General features: G+C 40.1%; 1 protein-coding gene across 3 annotated transcripts in view; it reads left to right on the top strand.

Annotated features, from left to right (window-relative positions):
• LOC105424653 (cell adhesion molecule 2-like) overlaps positions 1 to 18,412 on the top strand; it is a 134,018-nt gene that overhangs the window by 65,500 nt on the left and 50,106 nt on the right. For 2 of the 3 annotated variants that reach the window (XM_011634994.3, XM_011634993.3), the window contains exons 7-9: positions 4,974 to 5,086; positions 5,299 to 5,372; positions 11,815 to 16,789. In XM_011634994.3, coding sequence (XP_011633296.1) covers positions 4,974 to 5,086; positions 5,299 to 5,372; positions 11,815 to 11,897 — 270 coding nt within the window. In that variant the 3' untranslated portion in view covers positions 11,898 to 16,789. Of the gene's footprint in view, positions 1 to 4,973; positions 5,087 to 5,298; positions 5,373 to 11,814; positions 16,790 to 18,412 lie in introns of those variants that run through there. The other variant, XR_967545.3, reaches the window with a different exon arrangement.

The raw sequence follows: 18,412 nt of genomic DNA, 5'->3' as shown, positions 1-18,412 counted from the left end.
GGGAGAAGGTTCTATTCGGCGAACAAGATTTTTATTTCTCTCGTTTTACGTTATTATTACAAAGTTTCCGTTCTCTCGCCACGTCACGAATAATTCAATCCTCCTATCGCTCGAGGCCGCCGGAGCTTCTATCGCATACATATTGATGTATCGTTATCGGCGCTGCCAGGGGAAGAAAAGGCGGATGTACTTCTTGGCTCTAAGCGAGAATAGGGGAGAAGTTCGATAAAATCATCGAAGATAAATGACGAGAATATCTCCGGTTTTTTCCGCAGCCATATAATTATTTTTATTCGTTCCATTAACGAAAACGATAGGAACAATTAGCGTTGAAAATATAGACTCCACGAGTCTAAGTTGAGGTGTATAGAGAACAAAATTAATCTTATCTTAAGCGAAAGAATTGCCACAATTATAACTTGCGCGGAGTGAAAAGACAGTTTTCGCTCGTTCGTGTTCTTAAATTGACTGGAGTATACAGCGGAGTAAGTGTTACGACCTGGCGTTTCTCTCGCGAGGCGTTTCTTTCGAGGATCGTAACGTAGCCGAAAACATGGAATTACTGGCGTTCTGAGAATATTCAATTTTCGAAACTTAAGACAGACCCCCACTTTTTCATCATTTACACGAGAGATTACTCGTCGGCCACGATGGGCAGAGACGAAACCGCGCGACGGCGGAGTGTCAATAAACGACAGCTCTTACCGTCGAGAATAGGCAAATCACGTCACGTAAAGTGCAAGTGCTTTCCGACGGAGCTTTAAAGACCCGAAGATTACGCCAATATAACAAGCGACGCTCCTTTAGAGCCTCACAGTGAATCGCATGCGGCGGCGCCAAAACTTTCTTCCTTATCTTTTAGACTCCGGTCTTCCTTTTCCGCGGAAACACACCGCCCCTCTATGCTTCCACTTTCTCCCCCCTCCTCCCTCCGAGAGAACTTTGCAACGCTCCCAACGACGTCCATTAGAAGTTGCACGAGTTTAGTATAGCACTTAACAAGTAATATTGTTTCGGAAATGTTCGTGTCGCAAGACTCGAAAAACCTGTTAACGCGAGTCAAGTAATCTCGCGAAGGGAAAAAGTTCGATCGCTCGCACAACTTGAGGAATATGTCGCGGATGAGCAGCGTGACAGAAGAATCATTGTCATAAAGTGACAAAGAAGAACGATCGCACGGCGTTCCAATATTTTGGATTTTATTTTCCCTTTTTGTTTAAAAATTTTTCATAAACCGGTATTCCGTTTCACATTTGCGATCAGCGGATAAAAACTTTATATTTATTTTATACTATTTAGCACTTTGGGTTATTCAATCTTTAACGCTTTAAATTGGATATTTTGTACCTTGTTAATAATAACTGCGTTATTCAGTTTCACGATTTATTTTAAGAGAATTATTTATTTTTCAATAATTCCCTATATGAGAGAATGATTTCATCGAAATATTAAGTTTTACATGTTATATCAGCCACGTTAAAATTTAAAAGGGGAACTTTAAAAAAAGAAAAACTAAAAGTATTCCAACTTTTTCTTCCTCTTTCTTAGTTACGCGCAAGAAAGTGCTATTACGTCGGAAAGAGCAGGAAGAGACTAGTTGAATTCCAAATCCTACTTTCGTGATAACCACGCGCTTTTTAACCCTTTGTCATCGTCGTATGAGAGCGGCGAAAATGACAATACTCTTTGAGGGTCGTCGTATACCGGCAAAACGGGTATTTTTATGAATTATGCCACTATAAAAAGAAATGTTCTACGCCATTGGGAGCTTGTAATGCCATCGATGGCACTTTGCCCCATAACGAATATTATGTCGCGGTGGCAGTATGTGTCTGCGAAGGACGGTAACAGATCGAAGGTAATTTTGTGGGTCCTAATGAATTCTTTCTGGCCGAGCGGATATTACCAGCCGGTGCGTGAAACGAAGAAACGATCCTTCTTCGAAGGCCACCCCTCGCATGAGTTATATTTCGAGCTAATCACTATGTAACATTATGTCAATTAGTTTTTACGGCTTTTACGACCGAAATGTTCGCAGCGTTTTGCGCGACGTGTGGAGGTTCATATATCCAGATCAAGTGAACATGATTAACACATATGAATAATCTCGAAAAAAAATTTATTTGAATAATTATAGTAATTGTTCATTCGTGATCATTCATGCGATCATTTATACGTATGTGTTTGTTTATAAGAAATTACTATATAAAGTAATATTTTGTTAGAATTCTGAATTATGCTGCAATATTAGAAAACATGCGAGAAATATTTCGATAACAAAAAAGGTAACTTGAATAGGAGGTCTTGTTATCTTGTATTGGAACTCGTTACTATTTCGATGGAGAACAAGTGCAAAAGAAGGAGGCAAAAGTGTAGAATTGGAATCGTTGGTTCCACATATATTGTGAGAAAATCATAGAGAGAAAGAGAAAAGTTGCAAATAGTAGTAGTCGCCAATTGTGGTCAGCGTAGAATTGTCGAAATCAAGATATTCAGTACCTTAAAAATTACTTAATCTATCGACCTTAATTTTTTTATTAACCGACTTCTGTTTTTTTTATCAAACGTGCACCAAGATGAATCATCGGACGACGACTGTTTCGAAGATAAGCGTGTAAATGCGCCGTAGATATGCCAAGAGAAACGAAATTGCAACGTATTTCTACACAAAGTAGAATATATGTAGCCGCGAATGTATAGTGTAGCTGTATCAGGATAGAACGTTACAAAGGGACGTGTGCGCACAATGTCTGAACCAGGGCAGAAGCGCTGCAAAATTCATAAACGATAGGGAAAAACGCAAAGTGTTAAAATTTATCGATAATATGTCGAAAACGATATGCAGCTGCTGAAATATTCGAATATACACTCGTGACATCGTCCGGATCGGATCTCGAAACACCGACGTATTCTTTTGTACATCATCAGCATCTTCTTCTCTCCTGAAGACACTTATCTATCTAGGGGAAAGGGAGGTGAGGGAGGAAAGGGAGACGGCGGACCGGCTGTCCTCGGCAGCATTTAAACGACGTCGAAACACGAGCTCGTCGTTTTCGCCCCATTTGCGTAGCCGTGTCACGGCAGAGCTTGCGATTTCGTTAATTACGAAATTCTACGCTTCAAACGAGCGTCGTACCGAAACTTTCGACGAAAGTTCCGTCCGTCAACTTTCGCACGTTGCTCGTCTTGCTTAACGCGCGCACACGCACACCCGCGGCCCGCCCCGAAAGTTTTTCGCTCACGAGGGAAATACTCAAAAGTAAAATACCACGTGCAACTCGGCCAGGCTTCGGTTCACACGTGTACGTACGTGTCTACATGTGTACGGGATGCATAGTAAGGTTTATCAATAGAGAGCAAGTCGAGTCTCGATTTTCGAAGATAAACGGGAAGATACATAAGGGTGCAATCATACACACGGGCTAAAATTGGAAGGCCGAGAGAGCTGCATGGGGGGAAAAGGCGGAATACACGAGTGGAATTGTGTCGCTGACGCGGCACAAAAAAATAAAAATTCCAGTCACATAAAATACATATACGGGTATAAAGAAACTTGGAGGACTTAAATTACAAAGCGAGATCCGTATATCTGGCTGTTGCACGAAGTCGAGACATGGATATGGCGAATCTGACAAACGCGTTTGAGTATCATTAACACATTTCATCGCGTTTCTTCGTCCGACGGAGATACATAATAAAAAATATATATGCTATTTATGTTCTCTTAATCATTTTGTATGTGATATTAACAAAACACGGGATACTTTAACGATAAATTTATATTACGATATCGTCATATAAATGCGCGATACGATCGCAATTACAAATGCAGCATTCTATCTGTTTATTTACTTAGTCATAAATTGAATGGAACGATTTCAATTCTGCGAGAGAGAACATTGGTAGTGCGGGATAATAATAACATTTTTCCCCGTACAACATATTTTTACTAATCTTACTTCCAACGTTTATTTTCATATGCACAAAGTCTGGCAACGGAGATTTCTCAGTCATCGTGCATTCTCATATTCATTAAAAACTGCGCTTTTTCGCAATGAATGTTTGTTATAACATGTTTAATATGTCTCATATACAATAATAAGAACTTTATTCAGAATATCGGCGTTGTTTGCCAGCGTGCCTGTTTACATTTAATTCCATTTCGACACGATACTCGTAATCATGTCCGCGATAATCTCGAAGCTACAGCACCGATATTAACTTCGTCTCTAAACGATATTTGTTCGTTTTATTGCGTTGCACGCGATGCACGCCGGTGTACACCTACTAGAATCGGCGCAATCACGTCAAAACATAACGCGGTGGGTGCATTATCACCGCCCTGCGGCGTCACATTTACGCTCCTCGTTTTCTCCTCAATGTCTTTGCGTTCTTCGAGAAGCGACGCAACAATGCAGCGAGCGTATATTGCGCGCATCCCGCACGACATCCCCTATTTCTCGGCCTCGCGACATCCCGGTCCCGGATTTATTAGATGTATAATTACCGTAGGCACGTATATCCTATATTTTGGATTTATGCTCATCCTTTGTACGGAAGGCTCAGTTCCGAGGCAACGAAAATCGCGTTTAATTAACATGGATTAAAAATTGAAATAAGAGCATTTTCTATAACAATATAGCAAATATATATATATATATATAAGTTAACTACAAAGACTTAATATATCCTTCAGATAATTAATCGCGCTAGATTGAAACTAATTTAGATTGACGCAAAAACCGTTCTAAGAAGTATGACCGATTTATTTTATAGCAAGGCACACACTTACTCATCTATTCCTATTCCGAACTTATATTCCGTCGATCGATCGGCAATTCCATGCTCGACGGAACTTCACGACGAATCTCATTCATCCTTCCCCGATGCTGGAAACGGAAAGTTACTTTCAATGCGACTCGATTCGATCACCGCGAGGAGAAATGTTGCGCAACGAACGATGGTTTTTCCAGGTGAAGCCCGATTCGGAATTGGTGTTCGAGCAGCACGGGCTATACTCGACGATATCGAGTCTGCTACTCGAGCTGGAGCCGGGTCATCTCGCCAGCGACAAGATAAACGTCAGGTAATTTCGGTGTTTACAACGTGCAGTATATTTCCGTCGTTCGACAGAGCCATTGCCTATGGCACCTCGGTACATACCCCCCATAAATATAGCCTCGTACTTGCTCACGCGACTACGATGGCTCGTTTTACGCGAGTTTCGCGCGATGGAGCGCGATAATTTACGTCTGGCCGGCCACCGACTTCGAAGCATGATCGAATGTCTTGTTGCAGGTGCGAGGCGACGGTGCGATCGACTCACGAGGTCTCCGAACCGTTCGTCGACGTTCGCAACACCGAGGTCTTCGGTAAGCTCACGTGACACCATAATATCATTAATATATAATCGGAACCGAATGCGAGTTTCGGGATCAAGGCTTCAGATCACGTGGACGAAATAATGACGATCGATCATTGTGACACAATCGCTACCGTGATTACAAACACTCGAGCTTTAATCTGATTTCTAATCTGTCCTCAAACAGCGTGATTGAAAAAAATAAGAAATGGAAATGGAATTATCTACTTGAGTAGTATATAATTTTCTTTCTTATAATTTTCACTCTTGTTAAATTTATTTGAGATAATAAAATATATTATATAGAGTGACACGAGAGACATAATTGTATCTATAATTTGATAAACACGTAATAATATATTTAAATACTTGCAGAAACAGAATTATATCTACAGAGTTAATATTTGCGTTTAAATTTTTTACGTTTTACGTCTACGTATATTATTTTACTAAACGGAAAGTGCAACATATGTGTAGTAAAATGGCAAATTTAATAATCGTAATTAAACAATTTTAATTACGTATATAATTTCATATAGTAATGTCTGAGAATAAATTATATGCTTATAATACAATACGAAAAAAATTTACATTTGTAATTTACATTTGCACCTTTATTATTAAATTATCCAGATATATGTGATCAGATAACAAACCATTATGTGGCAGAAAATGAGAAAATTTGAAAGTGAGGAAATTTGGTGGGAACAAGATTTAAAAATATATATATGCTTGTGTAATACGATAACAATAATAGAAGTAATATAATATATTCTTCTTTATATTATAATCCGAATGTAAGAGCGAGAGAGAGAGAGAGAGAGAGAGAGAGAGAGAGAGAGAGAAAGAAAGAGAGAGAGAAAGAGAGATTAAGATATATAACATATAAAATTCATTCTTTATTCATAGCTACGTTTTTATATATATATATATATATATATATATATATATATATATATATAGATATCTTAAAACGTTTAAATTATAAATAGAATCTTATTATGAGTAATCCAAAATAGAAATCGATCAATAATTACAATATATACATTAAGACGATATAATATAACAGCGTGTATTAAATTAGGAATATCGAAATCATAACATTCTATGTATTTCGTGTCACGTACAGCGTACAGAAGGCAGATAAAGCCATACTCCATTTAAAAGTGTTTGTACTCCCAACAACTTCGGTTATCGATATACCGTACCATTTCTTTCGAGGCAACCACTCGAGGAAATGTACACGCTTTATTATTTCCTGGCATGCGAAATTAGCATGGGACCCGCGTTACGGCGGGGCCCGGCTAATCGACCGACTTAGTTCCCGCGGGAAGCAAGGGTTGCGGAGAAATTAAGACAATAATTTACAACCGTGTTACCACCTGCCCTCGCAACGCCGCTCTTACCCGGCTGCACCTGCAGTTACTTTATCCCTTCCTTCGCCGCGCACCTCACCCGGACTCACTCGCGACCCGTGCGTTCGTTATCGTCTAATTCCTACCTAAATTAGTTCTGACCACTTTTCGCTCTTTCTGCCTTCTCGCTCGAGACTTCTCCTTCGTCTCTTTGATATCCAGGGCAGCGTTACAAAGACAATCGATAAGCGCACCATACAATTCGCAATAAATGTGCAAAATTGCGGTGGTGTGAAAGCGTCTAGTTTCCCTCGACACGGAGTGTCGCCAAGGGGGAAAATCGGAAGGGCGAATCGGCGAGGGGGGGAGGGGGGGGAGGGCTGGTAGAATGAGGGGAGAATACGTGATTCATCACATCGTGCATACACAGCGGTGTGTCTGTATGCACTCGCGTATACCTAACTAACAATGCTCCCGGCAACGCTCGGCGCAACGCGCGATTAAATATTTATCAACTAATCCCTCGCGTCACGCAATTCGAGTTACGATAAGAAATTCACGATTCGCGCGCGGCGTTACAGCGGGCAAATACCCGCGCACACGCTCGCGGACATCGGCCGTCTGCCGATATACATATATCACGAGAGTTTTACCGCAATAGTATTTTTCGGCTTGCCCGATGGACCATAAATCGACTTTTCACGAGAGCACTCGTTTACACGCGACGCGGCGGCAATATTTCGTGGCGATGTAAGCAGACTATTTTTCGTGGGAACGCGCAGACACTCGCACGTAGTTGACTGGTCGTTGAAATCGGAATAGCAGCATCCGAGGGAGAGAAAGAGGGGTAGAGAAAAAGAGGGAGAGAGGGAGAGAGAGAGGGAGATATGCACGTGGTGCACTCCACGCCTGAAGCGTCGTGCTCTCGATTCGGGTCAATTTTGCTAGAATGAGCCGCCGCAGCCGATCAGCCGGCGATTCACACTGTTTCGAACGCGCATATCTCTCTTTTATTAGGGATACAAAGGTAATCAACGATTTACCACATTTGTACACGATTGTGTTCGCCGGTCGAAAAAATACGTCGAAAAATACACGTCCGGTGGAACACCTGCCGCGGACACGGATATATTTTTTGTTTGTAATTTAGAGGGTGTTACGTGTCGCGTTCTCTATTTTTGTAAGTTATGGCCACCGGGATATCGGCGTTAAGATATCGGAAACGGTTATAGGTGACACAAATTGAAAACAGCGGTATTGTTTTAAGGATATAATCGATAATTTATCACATCGCAATACGATTGGCCGGCGATGAAGGATGATAATGGGTGATAATGGGTCGGAAAATAATCGCTTGTTTTAAAATGAAAAGAGGACAGTGTTTGTGCGCATACGAATCGTGCAAGTGATTTCGCGTTGCATGAGTGATGAAATTTCTTCCAACAATACGAATAGCAATTGCATTCTGATTAGAAGGTAAACGTTTTCGATTCGACGACGACGGGCGATTTTTGAGAATGCACCGCGGGAGGCCGTGACGACCGTAACGACTCATGCATTACGAATGCGCAACGAGAATAATCAAATGCGCGTTAGCCGCGCGCCGTCCCGTCACGCCGCGCAATACAAATCCCGCGGGCGGGCAGAGGGAATTACAATGCATATAATACACGGCATTTGACTAGCTCCGCGTATAACTATGCTATTGTAAACCGACAAACATTTTGACGCATACAAATGCGGCCTAGTTATCGGGATATTTTGCCGTTGTGCGGCGCGGCGCGGCGCAGCGATACATCTGGAAATATTCGAGTCATAAGTCGCCAATTAATAGAGCCAATTCCTATGTATTGTTAGTCAAACGTGGGGCACGTTCCGCGTAAAATTCCTTCGATGAAAACGTACTTCTTCAACTCTGACCCGTTTAGTTTTACGAAATGAAAATCTGTGGCTGGACGACCATTAACGAGTTTTCGAAGACTTGAGGAGGAAGTATTCCTTCTCCTAATTCATGAATATTTCATGAATTTACTCGGTAAATGGTGTTTGATGATAATCCTCATTTGTCGTAATCGCACCGGCTATTTACCGGATAAATTCAGAACTTCTATCGAGAATGCCGATTATTACGGTAAATGAAACATGATAAAGAGTCGTATGCTTTTATCGTAGCTTGGCTATCCCAACGGTACTTGGCCTAATTGCATAAATGGGCCTCCCGAATATCGACCGGGCGAGCCGAGGGTTGCACGACACCGGGTAAAAGGGTAAAAGAAATAAACGCAAAGGGGGTAGCGGACACGCGCGAAGAGGGAGAACCCTTGGCGTGAGAATAAGAGGGAAAGGGGAAAGGGGATGAAGGAATGAGAGAGATAGTTGCGGTGCCGGAGTCAGGTTGTACGACCGCGCGGGCAGGAAGGAGAGGACAGGTAAAAAGAGGCAAGGCAAACCGGAAAAGACGTCGAACGACTCGAAGAAATTGCTCTTAACGATCTTCGATTTTCTCGTTAGGCGGAATCGTTCCTGGAAGCGTCCTACGCGACGGCCGGTGTCGCTACGCCTCCTGCATTTACGACTACCTATAGCTCGAACCTTCGCAAACTATCAGTTTTCTTTCTATCAGCGGCCACCTTTCGTCTCCTCGTGTCACTCCTCCTCCTATCTCGTCCCTGTTCTTCCCTGCACAATCTTTCAAATTATCCTTCCGTACCTCTTCCCTTATTTCTCCTTTAACCCAGTCACGACTTAACTCGGTCACGACGTTGTCGATCTTGCCAAAAGACGTCTCGTTCGACCAGCTTTAATTCATTTTAATGGGACGAGTTAATTTTAAAATGTTCTCTCGTAATTTCGCTCCTGTATATTTCGTTAGTCACATTATTATATTTGTATTTTGTCCGGTAAAATTAAACCGCGAACATTTATTATGCGCGAGACCCGTATATCTGTCGTTATTAATTTATGGCACAACAGACTCACCGTGACAAATATAAATATAATTTATTTAAAGAGTTAAAACATTTTGCAATAACGTAAGTATTTAAACAGTTTTGTGTATACATTTTTAAGTTGTCGTGAAAATTAAAACTGGAGTCAAGAATTTAATATAATTATATCAGCTTTCAACAATTCGGCGTGAAAAATGATAAATAAAATGGGATAAAAAAGGAATTATTGCGATAAGAAGCAAAAATTGAAAGCGAAAATGTCTGAAGAGATACCTCAACATTTCACTTTCCATACTTTCCTAGGAAAAAATCACAGGATAACCTATGACAAGCCTTAACATTAAATTCGATACAGATGGTATCGACCCTCGGACTATATCTCTTCCCCCTCAATGCGTCATCTCCAGAAAACGGAAAGACCATACGCGTAATTTTCTTCTTTTCACAAATAATACCGAAACGCATCGAGAGTTAGCCGACAATAGCCCCGACCGGATTATGTCGTATCGACGACTGATATTGTATTTCTCTTTATATTTCCGGAATGAATTGAATGCCATTCCTTTCGAAGCGCGGGTAGAAATACCGCACATATTCGTTTGTTCATTCGTTCCCGGCGAAAAAAAAAAGAAATAGGGAAAGAAACGTGGAATAACTTTGAAAAACTGTATCCAGCAGACGATTTTCAGTAGCTCAATAGGACCTCCCGAGTTATGTCATATGGATGACTAGTATTGTCTACCTGTTTACGTTGCCTGAATGGCGGTTACATTGTTTCGCTTCGCACGCGATATATGACGGTCAAGTTGTCACACGTCACGTGATATCCGCATTTTCTACACACGGAAACACAGCATGGATTCTCGTTCGGGGTTGAACGATCTCGGGGCTCAACTATTGGATTGTCATAAAATTTTTACGCATGTTATTAACGTACCGTGGAAAAGATTTATTGTTTCCCTTAATAAATCGGTCGTAATAAATATAAATAATATGCAGTAAGAATATAAATACAAAATATAGATGTAATATTTTGCGCTAAAAATATTTTTTTTTGCATAACGCCCATTAGTGATTCATCATACATATGCAGATGTAGATTTTTTTTTTATATTGTTCGATGACATTTTCCGTCACATTTTTACAGTTGAATTTTCACGTTTTTGCTCGTGTTTCAGTGATCGAAGTCAAGATAGGACAAGAGCAGAACTCGAATGAGAAGCTGTCAGCATTAAGAATGCATAGTAGCGAGTACAAGAATAAGGACGCCGTTTGCGAAGTCGTTCATCTCGTTACGAAATGTATCCAAAAGTTACACATGTTTCAGCTAAACTATTTCTTCCAAAGAAAACTGTCTTATCAAGTTATCTCAAAGCATGCGTGCGTGACGAAGGTGACGATACTAAACTCCTATCTGGAAAAATCTATTTAAGATCTGTAACTCTAATTGTACAGATCTTGTAAATAAATTGGATACACACGTAAAATAATTTTTGCGAATCTACAAATTATATTATTAAATTGTATTAAGGTTTTTCTAAAAAATTCTAAATATCACGTATATCTAAGTTTTATATGCCTATCGCTTAATTTTGCTGCTTAAATATATTTAAATCAACATCTTTTGCAAAAAATTATTTTTTCATATATCCAGAACAATATAAAATATAATTTCTAGAATTGTATATAGGTTTTATATTTTAAAGTCTCTCTCTCTCTCTCTCTCTCTCTCTCTCTCTCTCTCTCTCTCTCTCTCTTTCTCTCTCTCTTTCTCTTTATTCATGTTATTTATTAACGATATACCAACGGAATTTGCGCGAGTGAAATCTCTTTATGCCACATCATAATGTAATCTTCGTACATTATCTGACTGTAGTTGAAATAATTGAGTCTCACTCATGTTGAAACCGAAATCTTTCTTTCACAAGACATTTGAAACTTATTTGTCACAAAATAAATTGGTATAAATGCGCAATGATGTAGCAAATAGCAATGCAGTCATAATAATTACTTTATTAATAACAAAGAAAATTCCAGCAATTTAAATTTAAAAAAGATTGCCATTTCTTGTCCTTCTGATCTCTCAATAAAAATTGGAAAAAATTGGAAAAAATTTATGCTAATGTCTTTTCACTTCTGTATGTTTCAGTTCGAGGTCTCGCCAGTGTAATGACACCCTCGCTATGTTTGTTGGTGGCCGTGGTATTACAACAGTTTCTGCTGCCCGTGTAGACTTTTCCGAAGCGAGGAGGACATCAAAACGACTCTAAATGCGAGAGAAAACAGGGAGGAGGCGGATCACGAAGGAAATGGAAGGCGAGAGACGAACAACGTTTCGTGATGAAAGACAATCATATCTTAATACGAAGCGAACTGCGACGAGAAATCGGGGGATTCGCGTCAGACTTGTCGATCGTTATCGCAACGGCGAACGGCAGCGCGTCCTTGCGATTTTTGCACGTCGCTGCGTCTTCTCGTTAAACTGGAGGAGAATCGAGCGTTCAGTCGTTCAAGGCATCGATCGCTCGTCGTTGCTCTCGAGAGTACATCCCCCCATCTCTTCGAGACACACGTAAAATCCTAGATAGCCTAATTAATCGCGGAAGAAAATACGCGATAACCAAGTGGACACTCACAAAGTTCTCGCACGTACGAGGAACCTCCTCCTCGACGCTCGTCTATTCTGTTAGGGATCGATATTTGCATCGTTACTCGTGAAATAGATTTAAATCGGCCGCACTCGGGGGTTCGAACTCTCGATAACGAGAAGAAAACTTTTTGAACTTTTCATCTTAATTATATAAGTTGGAAAATTAACTGATTTTACAGCCATAAAATAAAATTTGTGAATAAAATTTTATTAACAAATTTTTATGGATTTAACAGAAATTGCCAATTGGGGCCATCGTCTGACAATACTGCATAAAACTGAGACATTGATTTCTGCCTCTTTTGCAAGTTTAAATCTCGTGAATCCTTATCTTTTACATATCACTTTGTTAATAGTTCAAAGAAGTAAGAGGCGCAGTCATTCAGAATCATGGATGAGGAATGAGATTTTGCACCGAAGATGGAAGGAGAAAGAGTAAGTACCTTAACATCGTATCAGAAATAACACTCACTCATTGAAAGACTAAAAATCCATTTGGCAGTGCGAGTAACGGCGATATCGATTCCCATGCAATTTTCGTTATAATATGACACTGCAATCCTTTTAAATTGCAATCCTTTTTTATCTGCAATATTTTTGATTTTTGAATAATATCAATCAAGATATGCTTGATATTTTTTGTTTCGATTTTTTTTTGGCTTATATTCGAATCGTGTTCAAAAATGATTTAAATAAAAGCGACAATGTATACGAAGAGATATCTCGGAGAAGTAACTTTAAAAACGACATATAATTTCTTGTCAGTTCTAATTTAGAATCTTCTTCCGTGATATATACAGCTATGAAATTGTACAACCAAGAGAAATCAATTTGAAAGCGTCGAGAACGTTGTACCTCAGGATTCGAGAACATTTCTCAGCGTGATACCGTTGTCAGTGATAACGGCGCAGCATTTGTTATCGAGATGCAATCGTCATCGATTATATGCATGCCGCGGCCGAATGTATATACAATACTTAGGTAGACACATATTTTCATCGAGCCCCGTCGTAAGCTTCCTTTATTCTAATTATAATTCTTAATTCATACGTGTGATTAATATAATAAGCCAGAAAGGAACTCGCGTTCTCCAGATGTATCTCACGAACATTCTCTCTTTTGCTGCATAATGCACCATCATGCCTAAAAATCATTGGATAAGTGCGAAAGAAGGATTTTGTCGCTAGGGTAAACAGAGATGAATAGAATCACATTTATTAATACAGAAAAAAATATCATAATGAGTTTTAAAAATCTTACACATTGTTATACAAAATGTCCGTAAATAATGGATGACTTAATTTTTATTACTGTTATTTCTGACATTCGTAACTCATTTACAAATTATTGAAGCTCGAGTATTTAAAATAAAAAAATTTGATAAATTGCAATTATTTGAAATATCGCAATTAAATGAAAAAAAGAACAAAATTAAAAAAGCGTTTGTATTTCAATTTAATATTTTATTTAAAAAAAAAGTTTTTAAAAATATTTAATTAAGATAAGAAAGAAGACAATTTATTTACATATTATAATTATAATAATAAATAGTTGTAATTTACTTATAATTTTATCTAAGTAAGTAGTCGATCACATGTGTAATACCAATGAACATTCACAAGTTCGTAAATTAAAAATCAGATCCCGTAAAATGTTAAGGAGCCCATTGGCTTGCTGTTTGCCCTCTCGCATTTCGACACCTGCGAGATCATACAAACGCGTAAAATGGGAAACGAACACCAGAGCTGCAGCATGCGCGAAGTGTTATTCTTTTTTTATCGCGTAAACACATACATGTATATAAACATATATGCACGAAACAGCAACGGCCGCCATCAACGATCGCGAGCGATCGGAAAATATGATTCATACGCGTAAGCCGATTAATTTGCAAAGTTCAACGTACACACACGCTGACGTAGATATTTATACAGGACTCTCCGCGGAAATGCGTTATTTTTTCACCCGAGATTAATAGTTGTTACATTCCAGCGTCCCGATGTGTTTTTACGTGTCTCGCTGGCGCAATCGTACGTCGCCGCGATCGACAGCTCGACGTAAATAAATAAATATAATGGCGCCAGATTTTCCAAGTATGGGACGCGAGCGGGAATGAAATTCCTTATATAGTATATTCTCAGGTTTCAATGAAACGGATCCACAGGAATATTAGACTTCATGAGAATATTAGATAAGAGAATATCCGCGGATTATTAGATATCGCATATTAAAGTTTAGACGCGCTTTCCGAGAGGACGATTCGATAAAGTATTCAATTCCAGTCTCGAAGGTTTGCGCGCGAGATATCAGCCTTTGCTTTCGTCGCGGATACAATTATCTTCCGTAATCCGCGGAAAATCCGCTCGTACGCGAAACGATATCTAATGGGGAGCCTTCGAACGCATTTTCGCGCGTGACTTGTACCATTAGTCCCATTATCGCGACTCTCAGCTATGCAAATTCCGAATTTGTATCGCGGATTTCATAACCGGAATGAAGCGGCAATGAAGCGTTACCGAGATATAAACGCGCACGTGGAAACAGGGTTACGTTTATTCATTCTTTGTTTCGCCTTTCCTTGACGTATATTTTTATCGACAGCGTGCAACGAATACGAGACCGTTAAGCTCTTCCAGCTCCACGCTTCCCATCTCAGAAATCGATAACTTCGTAGATAACGGTGGCAAGGTTTCGTGATCATGGGATTGTTCGCGGGATGTGCCGCGTTTATACGAGGAGTGAAGCTGTAAAGAGGAACGCGAGCGTGCAGCCGTTCGTTTATGGCAATTTCGTGTCGGGACTTGGATGTTGCGCGCGGTTTGTTGGCGAATGTGTGGAATCTAGCACCAGCCGGGACGCATTTCAGCGAGGATATACATTCTACGGGGGCGAATAAGAGATCGTTCCGTGTATGATTTTTAGCGAATTATTATGGCGCGTGTGTGAAAAGTTCTGCGTGATCGGGGGTTGTCTCTTTGGCATGCAAAAGACCCGCCGGAACTTTGAGGTGGGAGTCGAGGAGAATTTATCATTAATCCTGAGCAACGTGCTGCGTCACGGCTTAAGAAGGTAACACGTCATCGCGACAAAAGGTATATATACCATATTAATTACGTATACGTATAACAGTACGTCACTGTACATACATTTGCTCCGATTCCTTTTTATGCGATCCGTAATTAGTATCCGGAATGTGTTGGCGCAAGTAGATGGCTATCTGGAAAAATAATTTGTCATTTTAAATGTGGACAAGCTTTGGTATCTAAATAATGTAAAAAAAGAAATGCACGAAATCTCCTCTCTGATATGAATTATTAATGCTGATTAAAAAATTTTTAAACAGCACTGAGGACGTGAAATAATAAATAGTCGAAATGATCGTTCTGGTTTTAATTTGTAAATCAGTAAATTTTTCACATAATTATTATCGTATGCATTTATCAGAGCAAGGTTTTTTTTAGTAATAAATACTGTCGGGCTTTTTAATATATCATTCGATATGAGAAATTTCTACAGTGCATAAAATTCACGTTACATCCAACACTTTATTTTCGAGCTCCAATTATCACACTTCGCCATATAGTTAATATACTTCGCCGGCACGTTTAACCGCACTCGACGTACAAAAACTGTACATAGCTGATACGTCTTTTCTGATTACGACAGGAGAACGCGAGGTATTTTACATTTACATATTCCGGCGAGCAGGCTTTAGCTTTTCATTTGCTTTGAAGTGTCGTTGGGCGGCAGTATGTTTTGCGACTTATCGAGGACATATCTCCAATATTTACGGCGGCGTTGGCCGAGCAAAGAATTGTACATACCCTGTATATAACTGCGTTGTAATATATAATAGTAAAGGATTATTCGAAGGAGGACCGAAGAACTTCGCATTTCGGAAGTCTCAGTGTGTGATTAAACGAACGCTGGGTATTACGATCTCGCTTCCGGCAGGACGATGACGGAAGTATTTATCCATATTGTGGAAGTGTTCAAATGGTGTGTCTTGAATATAGCGGGACACTGCCAATACTGATAAGAGAGATACGCGAGGACGTGCAAAGACGCCTGTATCTTTCGCTCGCGAGGCGAGATGTGTAGTTATTAAAAGAAGAAAAAAAAATAAAGACGATGTACTCGGTGTTAGCTTTCAGTTGTAACGAGCTTCTGGACACACAGATACGTGTTAAAAGAAACACACACACACACACACACACACACACACACACACACACACACACACACACATATAACAAAAATACCGATGCGAAAATAAATATATGTACCTCCGTACACACCTGTGTTTTTAAGGCGGTAAACGCGCGAGAGGATCTTCGCCGTCACGACGACGAAGAATCGAGCATGTTCCGTTCGTCAGAAGATATCGAGAAATTTACGAGAAAAATTACGTTCTTATGTGTATGGCCTAATGTATATATCTCGCGAATTTAGTAATAAATCATATTTCATTATACCCGCGGCTTTTATTATCCCGAAAGCCCAAATTGACAGTACAAATTTATATTGAAACGTTTATAATATAATAATTATTGCTAAAGTGCTGATATATACTCTTTGCAGATGAAGGGTAGGATTAGACAAAATCAAGATTAAAACGCTCGGTCTTTTGTTATGAAGACAGCTCAAGCCACGGATTAGTATGAAAGTCGTTAATTATTATTTATTTTGTCCATAAATGTGACATAAACGAGTTAACGGTGATGTGTATGCGCGAGAAACTACAATAATATTATATTATTTTCATTTTCTCACTAACTCCATCCTCTGAAACAAATCCGCTGTGTAAAATAACTCGTATTTCGCGGATCGTGCGAGGTGAGCTCGATAGAGAATAAACGCGCTGGGAAACCGCGATCCTTCGTGTTCAGGGATAATAATTGCGTAATCGAGAGAACAGGAAAGAGAAAGACGCCACTGAGGATGAGCTAGATAGAATTTGAAATCTCCGGCCGATGTAAACGGTTGGTCTACCGGCCGTTTTCTTGGTCGGCTGATCGTAGACCGCGGAAAGCGATTAACGCTAACGACTCGTGCGAAATTCGTAGGAAAAGGAGAGAGAAAGAGAGAGACGCGGAAGAAGGGAGAGAGAGAGGGAAGGAGAGCGGCATGTCGGCGTTTGAATATGTATCGATGCATATTTTATCGGGCGTTATCGGAAAAGATTCTCGCGAAATCCCAAAATCCCGCAATACGAGGCGAACCAAAGCCGGGCGTCGCGTGGTTACAATGTCACGGCGTAGCGGCATTATAATATCGTATAATTGTAATATGGTTGCATTAACAATGGCAATATTGTGGCTGATCATTGAGCGTTGGGACATTTTCTATGGGCGCACGTGCCATAACTTCGGAAATAAGCATGAAATTAATTATCGTTCCCCGGCATACCAAGTTAACTGCGCTTGTTTAACGTTATTATTCGCCGTTCGCATACCACGCTGCATTTATTTAAAGTTACAATATAAATTACTGCGTAAAGAGTTATAATATACATTATACATTATAACAACTATGTTTTCCTCTTTATGCACTTATTGTAGTATACAACAGTTCACATGCGGCCTGTGCATCAAGGTACAGTCAATTATTACATTGTACAATCGTAATGTAGATGTAATTTGCGTAATTTAGTTATTTATCGTTGCGGTTTTTATTAATCACTGTTATTTACGATCGTCAAATATACTTGCTATGAAAATTGTCGCGCGTCTCTCATCGCCCACCACCGATCAGAAGTCATGTCCGACAAGATTCGCGAATCTCTTCGTCCGCACCGCGATCCTCGTGAATATTGATCGGTCACCTAATCGGTTCTTGGCATAATGGACCAAACAATTCCCATGATACGCGTAATAAAGCAAGTCCGTGTAGATGAGCCGCCATTGGAAAATCGACAACAGGCGATGCGGACAGATACTATCTGCTGGCATGTATCCGATACAGGCATGGCTCGTGCCAGAAGCATTGATCGCGTTACCAGCACATGAATAAGCGCCGCGAAAGGAGGGACCATAACGAGCGGCGGACAGGAAACGGAGGGGAAACGACCGGTCTGGGACAGAGAGCGCGGAGTGGC

Source organism: Pogonomyrmex barbatus, unplaced genomic scaffold (genome assembly GCF_055798465.1).
Source record: "Pogonomyrmex barbatus isolate J1 unplaced genomic scaffold, ASM5579846v1 scaffold12, whole genome shotgun sequence".
NCBI lineage: Eukaryota > Metazoa > Arthropoda > Insecta > Hymenoptera > Formicidae > Pogonomyrmex > Pogonomyrmex barbatus.
This window is presented reverse-complemented; position numbering and strand designations above follow the sequence as displayed.